The 14,354-nt window shown below is 44.1% G+C and overlaps 1 protein-coding gene across 1 annotated transcript in view; it reads right to left on the bottom strand.

Moving 5' to 3' along the window:
• The window catches only part of ANO10 (anoctamin 10), a 175,234-nt gene extending 162,410 nt beyond the window's left edge, over positions 1-12,824 (bottom strand). Inside the window, exons 1-2 of the mRNA XM_055134561.1 lie at positions 12,605-12,824; positions 4,051-4,203 (exon numbers count right to left, since the gene is read on the bottom strand). Of these exons, the coding sequence (XP_054990536.1) occupies positions 4,051-4,189 (139 nt within the window). The 5' untranslated portion in view covers positions 4,190-4,203; positions 12,605-12,824. The remainder of the gene's footprint in view (positions 1-4,050; positions 4,204-12,604) is intronic.
• Between the last annotated feature and the right edge of the window lie 1,530 nt (positions 12,825-14,354).

The following is a 14,354-nucleotide window of genomic DNA, read 5'->3' on the forward strand; positions in this document are numbered from 1 at the left end:
TCCTCTCTCATTCTTCCTTCATGCCTAGTCAGAAGCTAGGTAGGTTTCCTCTCAGAAATATAGATGATATACTACTGCCTTCTGAATTGCAGTATTTCCATTATGAAGGTTGTTTCTAGGCCAAAGAGAGAGTATACGAAAAAGAAGTTTGCCTTACACACAGCAAACCGTCTTCAATCCCTGGCAATACAGATTGCCAGAGGTCACGCACCATGCACCTGCAGGGTCATGCACCACCAGGGTCACTTCCAAGAGCCAGAAATAGTCCCTGAGCACCCCCAAGGGTAGGCCAATTCTTCCCTGACCCATGCAATAAAGTCTTGATTTTCTCTATCTGACCTATTTTCTTTTTTTTTTTTTCTGGAAGTGTGTTTTCTTCACCACAAATTCTGAGAACTTCCAGTGAGATGCCATTCTCATGCACAGTGCTGGGACCCTTTCAGTCTGAAAAATCATCACATCACCTTCCGATTTGTCTTGGATAATTTCTTCTTTTCCATCTTCTCTGTTCCCTTTCTAGAACTTCTTTTAAAAACAGAGTAACTACTTACTGAAATCTAAGGTATTTTATTGGAGGAGAGTTCCCATTAACTTTCCAGTGATGCAAGAACAAGTGCAGTATCTTAGGAGGAGCAACTATAGTGTATCCCAGTTTTTGTCTTCCACCCATTGCTTGGTTTTACCAGAGAGACATGAGGATGGGGAGGGGGAGACAGCCTCCTACACTGCTTTGAGATTCCATAACAGGAATCTCAAAATAAAGTACCCAGAATCTTTCAATAAAGGGACTAAGAGAAATACTCGTTTTTATCTTTACTCTTTACCTCAACTCTTCCAGACTCCAGTTAAAGTGACAGCCTTTTGTTGTTGTTGTTGCTGTTTTTAAAGACATAAATCTACACTGACAAAAGTATCACTCTTTTGGGAGTCAAAAATAGATAAACAGTAATTAACTTCTCAGACTTGGCAGGGGAGAACTCTGAGATGCAATTTGGTTGGCACTTCAGAATACTCCCAAAGATTCAGGAATTAGTGGCAGTAATCAGTGCCAAGGGAGGTGGGAATAAAGTGGGTACCGAGAGAAAAGAAAAGTAGTATCAATTTAAGAAACAGAACCCAGGGTCCCTTTTATCTTCCTACGGAAGACTCTACTTGTTTCTGGAGAGGGTCAGACACACGAATTTTGTCACGGATGCATAGTTGATGACATATTCTGTCTGAAAGTAGGCTACTGGCTGTGTAGAGGTACTTTTGTTCTCTCCCTCACCAATTGCATACCTAGTTTAATGTATAAAATATTAGCAACTGGATTGAAATAATCTCAGAAGAGACTTAAATAATATTTATTGGGTTAGGGGAAATCTAACGAATCCAAGACAAATCTATAAAGGAGCAGAAATTCAGTTGCTCATAAAATGGATCTAGAGTCATTTCTAAGGAACTCCACCTAAACTTCCGAACTCCATTTTTTTTTTTGTCCTCTTACAAACCCTTTCTTCATGGAGCCAGAGAAATAATTCAGGGGTTAAGCTAAAGCTCTTGCCTTGCCTGTGGCTGACCCCAGTTCAATCCTAGCACCTTCCACATTTGGCTCCCCAAGAATCACCAAGAGTGATCCCTTGGCACAGTGCCAGGAGTAAGCCCCAAGAACTGATGGGAGTAGCCTGAAACCAAAACCCAAAACACACACCAAAAAAAGAACCTCATTATGCAACAGGAGTTTACCAGAAAATACCACTAATGCTTTCTGTGCCTGTAAAAGTGGGGAGATCCTGGGCTGGCTTGATTCTCTTCTGAAGTCCCTCAACAAAATGTTTTGATGTCAATGACCCTACCGCCCCTCAAAAATGGTTAAATATCCAAGGAAAATACCTTACATAAAGAAAAAAAATGGTTACAAGCTACAAATTATGCAGAAGAAAACTAAATGAAAAAACACAAAAATTGTGAAATGTTAGATCTATATCAATCAGGACTAAGATAATAGAAAATAATCAGTCAGAAAGAAAAGCAGTTCTTAACAAGTGAAAATATGACAGCAAAATTTAAAAATGCAATGAAAGGATTAGAAGATAATTATAATCCTCCCAGAAAATAGAGCAGAAAGGCAAAACATTTCTTCGGATTTAATATTTGAAAAACAACTTAATTAAAAACTAAAATTCTTTGAAGTATCATTTTTAAGAAAGCAGTTTAGGGGTCCAGAGAGATAGTACAACAGGTAAGGTGCTTGCCTTGCACACAGCAGACTCAGCTTTGATCTCTGACATCCCATATGGTCCCCTGAACCCACTGGAAAGGATTCCTAAATGCAGAACCAGGAATAAGTCCTGAGAACTTTTGGGGAAAAAGAAAGAAGAAGAAAGAAAGGAGGAGGAGGAAGAGGAGGAAGAGGAGGAAGAGGAGGTGGAGGAGGAGGAGGAGGAAAAAGAGGAAGAAGAAAGGAAGTACTTTAGCTTGCTTACAATAAATACCTTTTTTAAAAAAAGAATCTAGGGCCAGAGAGAGATAGTACAGAAGTTAAGGCACTTGCCTTGCAAACAACTACAGCTGGAACAATGGCTCAAATTCTGGCACCACTCATGGTCCCCCAACCACCACCAGGTATGGCCCCTGAGCACAGAGCCAGGTGTGGTCAAAAATAAACAAATAAATGCACTGTAGCACTATCATCCCGTTGTTCATTGATTTGCTCCAGCGGGCACCAGTAACATCTCCATTGTGAGACTTGTTACTGTCTTTGGCGTATCGAATATGCCACGGAGAGCTTGCCAGGCTCTGCCATGTGGCGGGATACTCTCGGTAGCTTGCCCGGCTCTCTGAGAGGGATGGAGGAATCGAACCCGGGTCGGCCACGTGCAAGGCAAACACCCTACCCGCTGTGTTATTGCTCCAACCCCAAGGTAAGGTAATGTGAAGTAAGGTAAGTAATGTGAAGGCTTTCCCATCTATTTCCTTTCTCTTGGAAAAACCTTTCCCATGAGAGAAGAGATGCTGAGAATTCAGCATTGCACGTACTCACTAGCTGCCTCTGGCTTTCCTCACGTACAGCTCTCAGGACTTTGCCCATTCTCAACAAGTATTTTGAACATTTAAGTGCTTATCTAAAAACCCACCTGAGATCACTTACAATCTCTCCATTTTTAACTCACCATTCTTATTCATTGCATGCAGTGAAACCTTGAGCTTAATGCCATTTGTCTTATGCATGTAGTGATTTTGTTTCAGGAATTACTGAAATCATGTTGTCCCATTTAAATCATACTCGTACAAGAAATCTGAGTCTCAGTTAGGTTAACCAAACAAATAAATAATAAAATAAAATGAAATTAAAAAATAATCAAAATTGGGTTCTTAAAATAGAATCTACATTAGGAAATCTACATTAATACAGTTTCAGATGTTGCTTTGTGTCATTTCATGAAATGTTAACTCCCTTAAAAGGCTCTCACAGCTCTAGACCCCACTGGCTCTTCAGAAGAAAACCAAGCTTCAGCTTGTTCTATCAAATCATCCCTCACCACCGAAGTGTCATCTCCTCCCTCCCTTTATTTTAATAACAAGTCAACAAATGATTCATTTTAAAGTATCATGCACAATCAGCTTTGGGACAGCTTTTCATTAGCTTTCATTTCTATCACTTCAATTTCTAAGAACTGATACTGTCTCCTTAACCCTGCTACCTATAAAGGTTAATACCCATGTAGGTAAAAACTGAACTTATCTCTCCCTTAGCACCCTAAGTGCTGTACAAAGATCACCCGCAGATACACTTCACTGACTTGACAGATATTTATTAAGCAACAACCATCCACAAGTTACTGTGCCAGGCAGAATTTATAGGTGTCAACAAAATCACTCAGGTTTCAGACAGAGACTTACAGTCTAATGTTGACTTAAGACCTCCTCTCAAATCCTAGATAAATTAATAAAGAGCAAAAAATCTGTGCCTTTGCTTTTGAAATATATCAATGAAAAATCTATAAAGCACCTCTGAAAACATTTCATCACTAGCCATGACTAAGCCTGAGTAGCATTGATTTCACTCACCTCCATCTTTCTTTTTAGCAATAATTCTGTTCTTCAGCCATTCTTTGGTTTCTTCTTTGACATCCCGAGCAAGTTCTATGACAACCAAAGGCGTGAAACAACTTTGAGAAGTATCCAACGCTGATAAGGTCACTTTCATCTTTGACAAACTTGCTGAAAATTAAAAAGCAAGCATGGGTTATTACAGAAAAGAGAAACATATAGGCTATTTTTTTTTATTTTGCACTTCTCTCTATCACACCCAACTCTGGCTTCTAAGTGAGAAAAAAAGTCCACTTGATCCAGAGGGGGTCCTATGACAGCCTCAACTAACAGTTGAAAAAGCATATGTGTGAGCCAGACCCCTCAGGAAGACCCAAAAAGCACTGCCCTTTGCCAGAAGCGGCTCAGAATTCAGGATGTGGAGACATATACTCTCACACAAAATGGAATAAAAAGGCATTTACAAAGGATGTAAAATCTGAACAGGATTTAGAAGAGTAAATAGGACTTTATTAAATTGGCAATGGGTGACATTCAAAATAGAATAAATGGTATTCCCTTACAAAATAATGATGGGAACTGGTCGACAGCCTCAGAAATACAAGAATTAGGTCTGGCTATAACATTATCTATGTAGGGAGGATATGAACGAGCTAGAATCAAACCGGGACGCCTGGAGGCAAGAAAACCGGGCTTTATCCAATGAACAATGGGAGTCAACAAATCATTATGGGCTGGGAATTGACACAGATTTCATGTCACAGTATGGAACTACTGTCCCCAGTATCAGCAACTCCCCTGATGTTCCCAAACTTCTCAGTGATAACTGATTTGTTACCAAGTTTGAAAAATAACTGACTATATGTTGCTAAGGCCTAACTAACGGCCTCCCTCTGAGATGTTTCCATGGGTAGAGTGACAGTACAAGGGTAAGGAGTTGCCATGCACGAGGCTTACTCGGCTAGATCCCCAATACTTTATATGGCTCCTTAACCACTACCGGGAATGATCCCTGAACACAGAACCAGGAGTAAGCTCTGAGAACTATTGAAAAGGTTTGGGTGTGACTCAACACCCCCCCTCCCCCGCCTCCCTAAATAAATGTTTTTCATGTGACTCTGTTGAATCCAGTGATTTCCAATTAGAGTAGTTTTCAGACTTTAGACTTAACTTTGAACTTCATGTAAGTTTTAATGATTCCAAAGTACAAGTGCAAATTAAGTCTTGAGAAAATTCACAAAAGGTGTTACCAACACCACAGGACACCTTTCCTTCCTTTGGGGAAAATCATACCAGGAATGATTCCTGAGCACCGAGCCAGAAGTAATCCCTGAACACTGCAAGTGTGCCCTACCATGACCCCCCCCAAAAAAAACCCCAAATTTAAATCAATCTTAGGATTATTCTCTACACTGCAAACTGTTTCACCTCTCAAGCTTCAACCTAGGATGTATACTCTTGGATTTTTCATCCCTCTGGAGAAACCCATGGTCTCTCTCTCTCTCTCCCTCCCTCCCTCCCTCCCTCCCTCCCTCCTTCCCTTCTTCCCCATTCCCCTTAATTTGCTAATTACTTAATTTCTTTAAGTAATTAAAAAAATAAACTAAAATTATTTTACCTCACTAAAACAAAGGAAATACAATCCCGGGGCCGGAGCAGGTAGGGCATTTGCCTTGCATGGAGCATCCCTTATGGTCCCCCAACTCCATCAGGAATGGCCCCTGAGCACAGAGCCATGAGTAAGCCCTGAGCATGGCTGGGTGTGACCCATAAACAAAACAAACAAATAACAATGACAACAAAATCAAACTGATCAGCAGATCCAAGTTGTCTGGCTTGGACAGATCAAATTTTACTTTTCTCTCAAAGTTAGTTTTGTTTTGGGCAATGTGTGTATTATAAATCAATGCTGAATACAAATTATACTACAAATATGTCAGGAAGGCTATTAACAACACCAATCAAAACAAAAGATAGTATGCTAGTCTCTACAAAGGAAACAAGCTCAAAACAAAGAGCTTATAATGTGGCCAGGAATTATATAGAGTGACAGAACAAAAGCACATAGCCATTGGAGCTCTGGGAACTCACAATGCCAAATGTGTAAAAGTTTTAGATCAAGCATGTTCTATACGGGGGAACTAACACGTGTAAAATCAATGAAGCAAGAACAAAGACAGCATAGGAGAACAGGACTAGCCTGACCAGAGCGGAGGGACGTCTTCTTATAAGCTGCAACTAATTAAGGATAGAAAATTCTACGCTTATGTCAGACCTGGGAGCTAGTCAGGAGATAGCCGCTGTAGCTTTCTGAGCAGAGGATTAGCACTGTGGACAAGTGATATGCATCTCAATAAGGGAATGTAATAGGCAAGAATAAATTGGGGGGGGAAGCTTACAGGGAGGGGGTGTTCAAGATATTCTTTCAACTTCCCTGAACTTTCTTAACTGTTCATTAAAAAATATGGAAACAAACCAGTCTATCTATATATTTCAGAAGCTTAACAGCAGTATCTTTAAAACGGAAATAGTAAATACACAACTCCCTGAAATACCAAATACACAACTCCCTGAAATTCTTCATAATGGAAAACTGGGGAACACACTGATTCACCAATGGGCTAGACTACAGAGGCTTAGCTGCAGCTTCCTTTAAAAGGAAAGAGCAAATAATGAACATTTATTATGTGATTACTATGGTCCAAGCCATGACAGAACCCAAAAATACAAAAGTACAGAGGGCTTACATCTTTCTCTTGAGGAGCCAGATGCAAAACAGCAGAAGCAAAGGTGTGCACTGAATGAAACTGTCACTATCACTGTCACTGTCATCCTGTTATTCATCGATTTGCTTGAGTGGACACCAGTAACGTCTCCATTGTGAGACATGTTACTGGTTTTGGCATATCAAATACACCACAGGTAGCTTGCCAGGCCCTGCCCTGCAGGCAGGATACTCTTGGTAGCTTGAGGGGCAGAGAAGTGGAACCCTGGTCTTATGCAAGTCAAATGCCCTACCCGCTGTGCTATTGCTCCAACATTGAATGAAAAGGTAAGTATAACACATAGGCCCTAGGATAGGGCAGCCTGAGAGGGGAACTACCCGCCAGCAAAGGGGAGACATGAATAAGATTGCCTTTGATTAAAAAAAAAAACCCTAAACAAAATGAATCCAAGCTTTCTAACACTGAGAAGTAGCTAAGATGGAGACAATGTCCAGCAGGGCATATTTAGACATACATCAAAGATCAAAGATTCTCAGCACTTACGTATCACCTGATGTGAATAATAAAGGGATCACCCACTCACGATTACCCGGGCATAGAACAACCTCTCAGAGAAGCTAGTACCATTTTAAATCTAAACATGTATTTATATGCAACATCTAGAAATTCGCAGTAAGGATTTGCTCACTGGCTTATTCTCCCGTGGCATATTATGTTCCTTTCATTACTACACAAGACACACCTTAAAAAGATTCCTCTTACCTAAGAAAGTGTTGTTGCCTTTGACATACAGAATTCTTAGAAATTTTTGGGGGCGGGGGGGTGAGTTGAAATCACAAGTCACAAAAATACAAGTAACCAAAGCACATTTGAAACAATCACTGTCACTGTTACTGTCATCCTGTTGCTCATCGATTTGTTCGAGCGGGCACCAGCAACGTCTCTCATTGTGAGACTTATTGTTATTGTTTTTGGCATATTCAATATGCCACAGTAGCTTGCCAGGCTCCACCATGCGAGTGCGATACTCTCGGTAGCTTGCCGGGCTCTCCGAGAGGGGTAGAAGAATTGAACATGGGTCGGCCGCATGAAAGGCTAACGCCCTACCGCTGTGCTATCGCTCCAGCCCATTTGAAACAATACTCAAAGCTATTAATAAAATAGATGTATAACAACAAGATACTTTATTCTTTTCAAATTTATAAAAGTTGAAAGAATCCATTGTGACAGACACAGAATGAGGTCCCTTGGATGTGGTATGTAAAGAAACATAGTAAGGAAACAATACCCAAAGGCAACAGAAACTGAAAATTGGTCTTTAGCAAGAAGCATATCACTGTCGGGGGGATGAGAGGACAGGACTGGAGCAGTGGGTGGTAGGGGGACACTGAAACAAAGGTGGAGGGAAGCTGATACTCCGTGGAGGGCGAGGTGTTGGACTGTTCTGTGCATGAAACCCTGCCATTATCAATATTGTAAATCACAATTCCTAGAATGAAATCAGGGGAGGGGAAAATCCATGCTGGCATAAGTATAAGTACAAAACAACAAAAGGACTTCACGGTTCCAGTTGGGGATCAATCTAAAATCATAAGCAATGATCCAATACACACAAAATCCCAAGACACTGAAGGGTAGAGTTACCTCTGTGCCACTGTCAATGTCCCTCCTTTTACCCAGATTAGCAAATGACTACATGGCCCAGAGCAGCCAGTTTCTACAAAAGCCCTGGGCACAGATCTGTGAATAGCCATCCCAAACCCTGTTCTTCCTCATCATGCATTGTTGGACTAAACTAAGGGATAAAGAGAAACTAGAAAAGGTGTGGCTATTACATTAGCTATGAAATCACCTGCCCCCAGAGGCCACTGTCAGGTAAATCCTGACAATGAGGGCTGAAAAGTGCATCTGAGGAGACACACATCATGAGCTCAACCATGGGGTGGGGTAGAGCAGAGGGCTAAGGTGCCTTAGGTTACATCAAGTGTCAAGAAAAAAAGTAAGAGTCCCTTTGTGCTCTTCCAGAGTTTGGGGAAAGAAAAAAAAAACAAAATCAATGAAATTATAAAATTAAAGGTTGGGAAGGAAATGAACTGGGCTATCTTTAGAAATTGCTGACTTCAGACTCAGGAAGAACATGGACTAAAATCACAAAATGACACTTAGTTCTGAAGCCCAATGGCAGAACATTAGTGAGAGAAAAAGGCCACTGATCGAGCCAAAAATGAGAGATTTCCTCAGGCCCAAAGTCGTCATTTTAATGCCAGGGATGAAAGAAAGGGGTCAAGGCACCTTGATGCCCTGAGGCGTAAGACAATTTAGAGGCACAGTGTTTACCAAAGTGGACAGTACCTTCCTTTGCCCAGGGGGCCCTGGAGAGATCGAGGCAGGCAGCTGTGATGTGAAGTTGGGTGCAACTGAAGGTACTTCTTATTTGTTCACTTAAAGAAGGTAGAGTTGGGGGGAGGAGAGGGGGAGGGATTTTTTTGGGTTTTTTTTTCTGAAAAAGGAGGCAGTGGGACATGTAAGTTTGGGAGCCTCTGCTCTGAGATTCCAGTGGTCAGTTACGACAGCAACCTTGCACCATCACTCACTTGCCACCTCGAGGTACATAAACTGTGGGGCACAGATTGGAGAGCGGAAGATCAGCACCTGGCATGTAACCACTGGAGTTGCTCAGAGGCACAGGTGAGGAGGCTGGTGAGGCACAGTCCCTGAGAAACTGATCCAAATAAGATACAGAAGTGGCACCACAGATAAAAACAGCAGGGCCCGGAGAGGCGGGGCCTAACCTGAGCAGAGGTCACTCTCAGTGAAGGCCACCTCTGTCCAGAACTGCCGGGCTAAGTCTGCCCTGCATGGACCAGCCAGGCACAGGAGAAGAATTCCTCCTCTTACTCACATTTTTCCGCATTCCTTACACCAGTTGCTGCCTAGATTTGTCTTGTTCTTGCTGAAATGATGCGACAAATTGTGCTGTGATTTCTTAGTAGAAATTCTAGGGAGGCAACAGTTTGCCCAGGTCAGAAGGAATGCCCAAGACAAGAGAGCCCAGCCACACTGAGTAGTGCACTGGGGTTATTCCTGACTCCGTGCTTAGAAGTGACCTCTTGGTAGTGCTCGGGAAACTATAGGCAGTGCCAATATTAAACCTGGGTGGACTGCCTGCAAGACAAGCTCCTTAAAGCTTGTACTATCTCTGGCCCCAGACTTTCCATTTTAAAACGGAGACATCTGTATTGCAAGCCATAATGCCCAAAATGAGAGAGAAAGGCAATGAGAGAGAAGAGAGGTGCCTGACATAGAGACTTGGAGGAGGGGGGGTCTTGGAGGGATGGGAGGGAAACTGGGGACACTGGTGCTGGGAAATTACACTGGTGGAGGGACAGGTGTTGGAACATTGTATGACTGAGACCCAATAATGAACAGCTTTGTAGGTAAGTAAATATATAATAAATAAATAAAATGGATACAGAGGCCAGAGAGATAGTACAGTGGGAAAGGTTCCCCTAATCCCCACCAAGGATGATTACTGAGTGCAAAGGTGTATGGCCAGAACACAGTAAAATAATAATTAAAAAAACTGAAACAAGATGGTCACACTAAACAAGATCATTAATCTTTCCTCCAAAATATTCAAACAGAAATCAGCATTTAGCTCTTAATTTTGAGGCATTCCCATTGCTAATGCCTAGGACACTAAGTAAGGAATACTAAGCACAGACTACTGGAATCACTCCTGGTCTGTCACTCCCTGCTTTAGAAATGATCTATGAGAGAAATAAGATAGAATCTTCCTGGTGACATAGTTTAGTCAAAATGTACCGATTAGGGTCAGAAAAGGAGGTAAATATGTCCTCTGAAGATATGATGTTTGAGTACAAGTTTGGGGAAGATGTATGTTGTCTAAAAGACCTACTTTATTTCTCAGGCCCACACCAGGTCATCATATGTAGGAGGACATCCAAATCAAAGGAAGTCAGGTAATAACTAAATGCAATACAGGATGTGGATTGAACTCTGGACATTACCAGCACAACTGATGAAATCTGAGTAAGGGCCATAGGTTACTTAATAGAATTGCATAGAATTACTTAATAGAAACTGAAAATTTCCATGGTTTCAATAACCATGACAAGGCCATACAGTATATGTTCAAATATATTTTGTGGTAGAGTGCAGGTCTACCACAAAATGTATGAGGTCTCGGATCCAAACCCTGACACCTACCCTCCTCTGGATGGTTTGTTTTTTGGGAGAGAAAAAAAAACATAATAGCAAAAATTGTAAACACTTGAGGAAGCTCAATGAGAACTCTGTACTATTTTTCAACTTTTTTTTTTTTCCTTTTGAGTCACACCCGGTGATGCACAGGGGTAACTCCTGGCTCATGCACTCAGGAATTACTCCTGACAGTGCTCGAGGGACCATATGGGATGCTGGGAATCAAATCTGGGATGGCCGAGTGCAAGGCAAATACCCTACCCGCTGTACTATCGCTCCAGCTCCCCCCCCCATATTTCAACTTTTAAAAAATAAATCTAAAATTATTTCAAAATAGTTAATCATACCCATTCAAAACAAAATTCCCTATTGGGCCAGGGAGAAAGTGCAAATTGTAAGGCACATTCCTAGAATATGCAAGGTTAAGGGCACCATATAGCCCCCCAAGTTCCACTGGGTAGGGCTCTGGTGGACAGAGCACAGACCGGCCAGATGCTGACTATGGTCCCAATTGCCAGGTCCCAATTACTAGGCCTTGCTTGGTCCCCAGCACCAAAAGGTTTCACTGGGGCTTTTAAGCATCCATTCTCTCGGCCTTCTCCAACTTTTCCCATTATTTTAGATCTTTTATGTTTCATGCCCCATAGCTGCTCAGAATAGACATGGTAAATGTTTAATGGAAATCCGTTGATAAAACACTGAGAAAACATCTAGACAGCTTTCACAGTGTGGTTGTAGGTTTGTGAGACTTTAAACGGGAAAGTAACTATGTGCGTGTGTGTGTTGTGTGTATGTCATCCCCCCTTCCCGATGCCACACGCCGTAGATTTTTTTTTTTTAATTGCAAATCCTCAGAATTTAGGACAATGGGATAGAATTGTGTTTTGACTCCGAATAAAAGTTAGCAGTACTTTGTTGAAGATCACGGTGCTGTCTTGGCTCCTGGAATAGGTCGTTAGAGAAAACAGCGCACCCCGAGGCCGGTGCTGGGCAGCCACCGGGAAAAATGAGAGGCCACCTATAGAAGAAACTCATCCGCCCACATTTCTCAGGTGTCCCAAGCATGCACCTGACCAGCATCTATAATTTAAACGAAAAGAGGCTTCCCGGCCATCGTCTGGAAGCGATCACTCTGATCAGAGAGAATGGCAATGAAAGACCTCATTCTCCCAGACACTTTCCCTGCTCCCCGACAGTCCCTGGAAGCGCGGGCCGCGGGCCACGCCCAGTGTATCGGCGCCCAAACCGCCCTAGCCCCGGCTCTACCTGCTTCTCCATCCTCACGCCCAGACCCCGCTCCCGACAGTCCCCTAATCCTGACCCCACTGTCCAGCTCGGCTTCCAGCACCCAACCACCCACCCCGACAACGCTGCCTAAATCTCGGCTCTCCCCTGGCCCCACCTGCGCCCACGACTCCGACCCGCAACCCCTTCATTCGGCCTTTCCCGTACCCGAGCGGCCCCGCAACCGGTGCCCATCCCGGTGTCACTTCCCCATTCCCGAGATGGTCAGCACTCGCAGGTCCCCGGGGAGGAAGGGCGGAGACCGGGAGGAGTCGCCGCACGCAGCGGGACTCGAGGTGCCGGAGATCCCGGGGACCCTCCTCCCCGCCCCCACTCACCGGCGGCTACTGCGCTCCACGTCCTCGGGGGCGGGCCCCGGAGCCGGCGGCAGCTGGAGGACGGGCCGGGGGACAGCGGGGCGGGCGCCGGGGTGCGCGGGGCGTGGCGGGTGTGGCCGGACTGGGGGCGGGGTCTCCGCGGAGGAGGAGGAGCCCGGGCTGCAGGGCCAAGGGCGGGGGCCCCCGCGAGGAAGGGAGAGTGAGCGCGGAGCCGGCAAGGGACGGGCGGGCCTGAAGCCTGTCACTCCGACTGGGGGGCGGGACCACGACGGGAAAGGCGGAGGCTCTCGGAACTGTCGCTCCGGGTAGGGGGCGGGACCACGACGACCGAAGAGGCGGGGCTTCTCGGAACTGTCACTCGCGTAGGAGGTGGGACCGCGCCCGGAGAGGCGGGGCCTCTCAAACTGTCATTCACGGTAGAAGGGAGGGGCCAGGGCGGAAGAGGCTGAACTTTGCTGAGCTGTCTTTTTTTTTTTTTTTAAATTGAATCACTGTGAGACAGACCCTTACAGAAGCTGTTCATGATTGGATTTCACTCATACAGTATTCCAACACCCATCCCTCCTCCAGTGTATATTTCCCAGCACCAGTGTCCCCAGATTCCCTCCCATCAACCCCCACCTCCACCCTACTTTTCTTCTTCTGTCTGTCTGTCTGTCTGTCTCTCTCCCCCCTCTCCTTTTAGACATTAAGACTTGCAATACAGATACTATTAGGAATATCCCTTTACCTAGTTTTAGCACTCAGTTCTTGTCCAGTGTAATCATTTCATTTGCTGGGCAGTCTTAGTGGGAGGCAGTGGATCCAGTAGAGAAAAGGGGGAGAAGAATATTCCTCCAAACTTCCCTCTTTTGCATTTCTTAAGGTCCAGAATACAGTTTTCTTCTCACTCTCAAATATAAGAAACTCTGGCTGTAATTCACTTTCAGGCAGTGAAAGACTCAAAACCAACTTACTACTAAAACGATCTTTTAAAAAATAGGGGGTTGGAGCAATAGCACAGTAGGGTAGGGCGTTTGCCTTGCATGCGGCCGACCTGGGTTCGATTCCCAGCATCCCATATGGTCTCCTGAGCATCGCCAGGAGTAATTCCTGAGTGCCGAGCCAGGAGGTAACCCCTGTGCATTGCTGGTATGACCCAAAGTGCAAAAATAAATAAATAAATAAACAAACAAACAAATAAATAAATAATACATATCTCTGGGTGGGAGAGATAGTAGTTGGTAGGGCACTAGCTTTACACATAGCCCATCCTGGTTTGATCCCGGGCACCCCATATGGTCCTGCAAACCTGCCAGGAGTGATCCCTGAGTGCAGAGCTAGAAGCAAACTCTGAGCACAGGCAGGTGTTGCCCCAAACACACACACATACACACACACCACATAAAATATAGATACATATATGTGTGGTGGGTTGGAGCGATAGCACAGCGGGTAGGGCATTTGCCTTGCACATGGCTGACCCAGGTTCGATTCCTCCGCCCTTCTCAGAGAGCCCAGCAAGCTACCGAGAGTATCTCACCCACATGGCAGAGCCTGGCAAGCTACCCGTGGAGTATTCGATATGCCAAAAACAGTAACAACAAGTCTTATAATGGAGATGTTACTGGTGCCCACTCTAGCGAATTGATGGCCAACATTATGACAGTGATACAGTGATACAGTGACATGTGTGGTGTGTGTGTATGTATCACTTGTATCACTTGTCATCCCATTGCTCATCGATTTGCTCAAGCGGGCGCCAGTAATG

Source organism: Sorex araneus, chromosome 4, assembly GCF_027595985.1.
Source record: "Sorex araneus isolate mSorAra2 chromosome 4, mSorAra2.pri, whole genome shotgun sequence".
NCBI classification, from domain to species: Eukaryota; Metazoa; Chordata; class Mammalia; order Eulipotyphla; family Soricidae; genus Sorex; species Sorex araneus.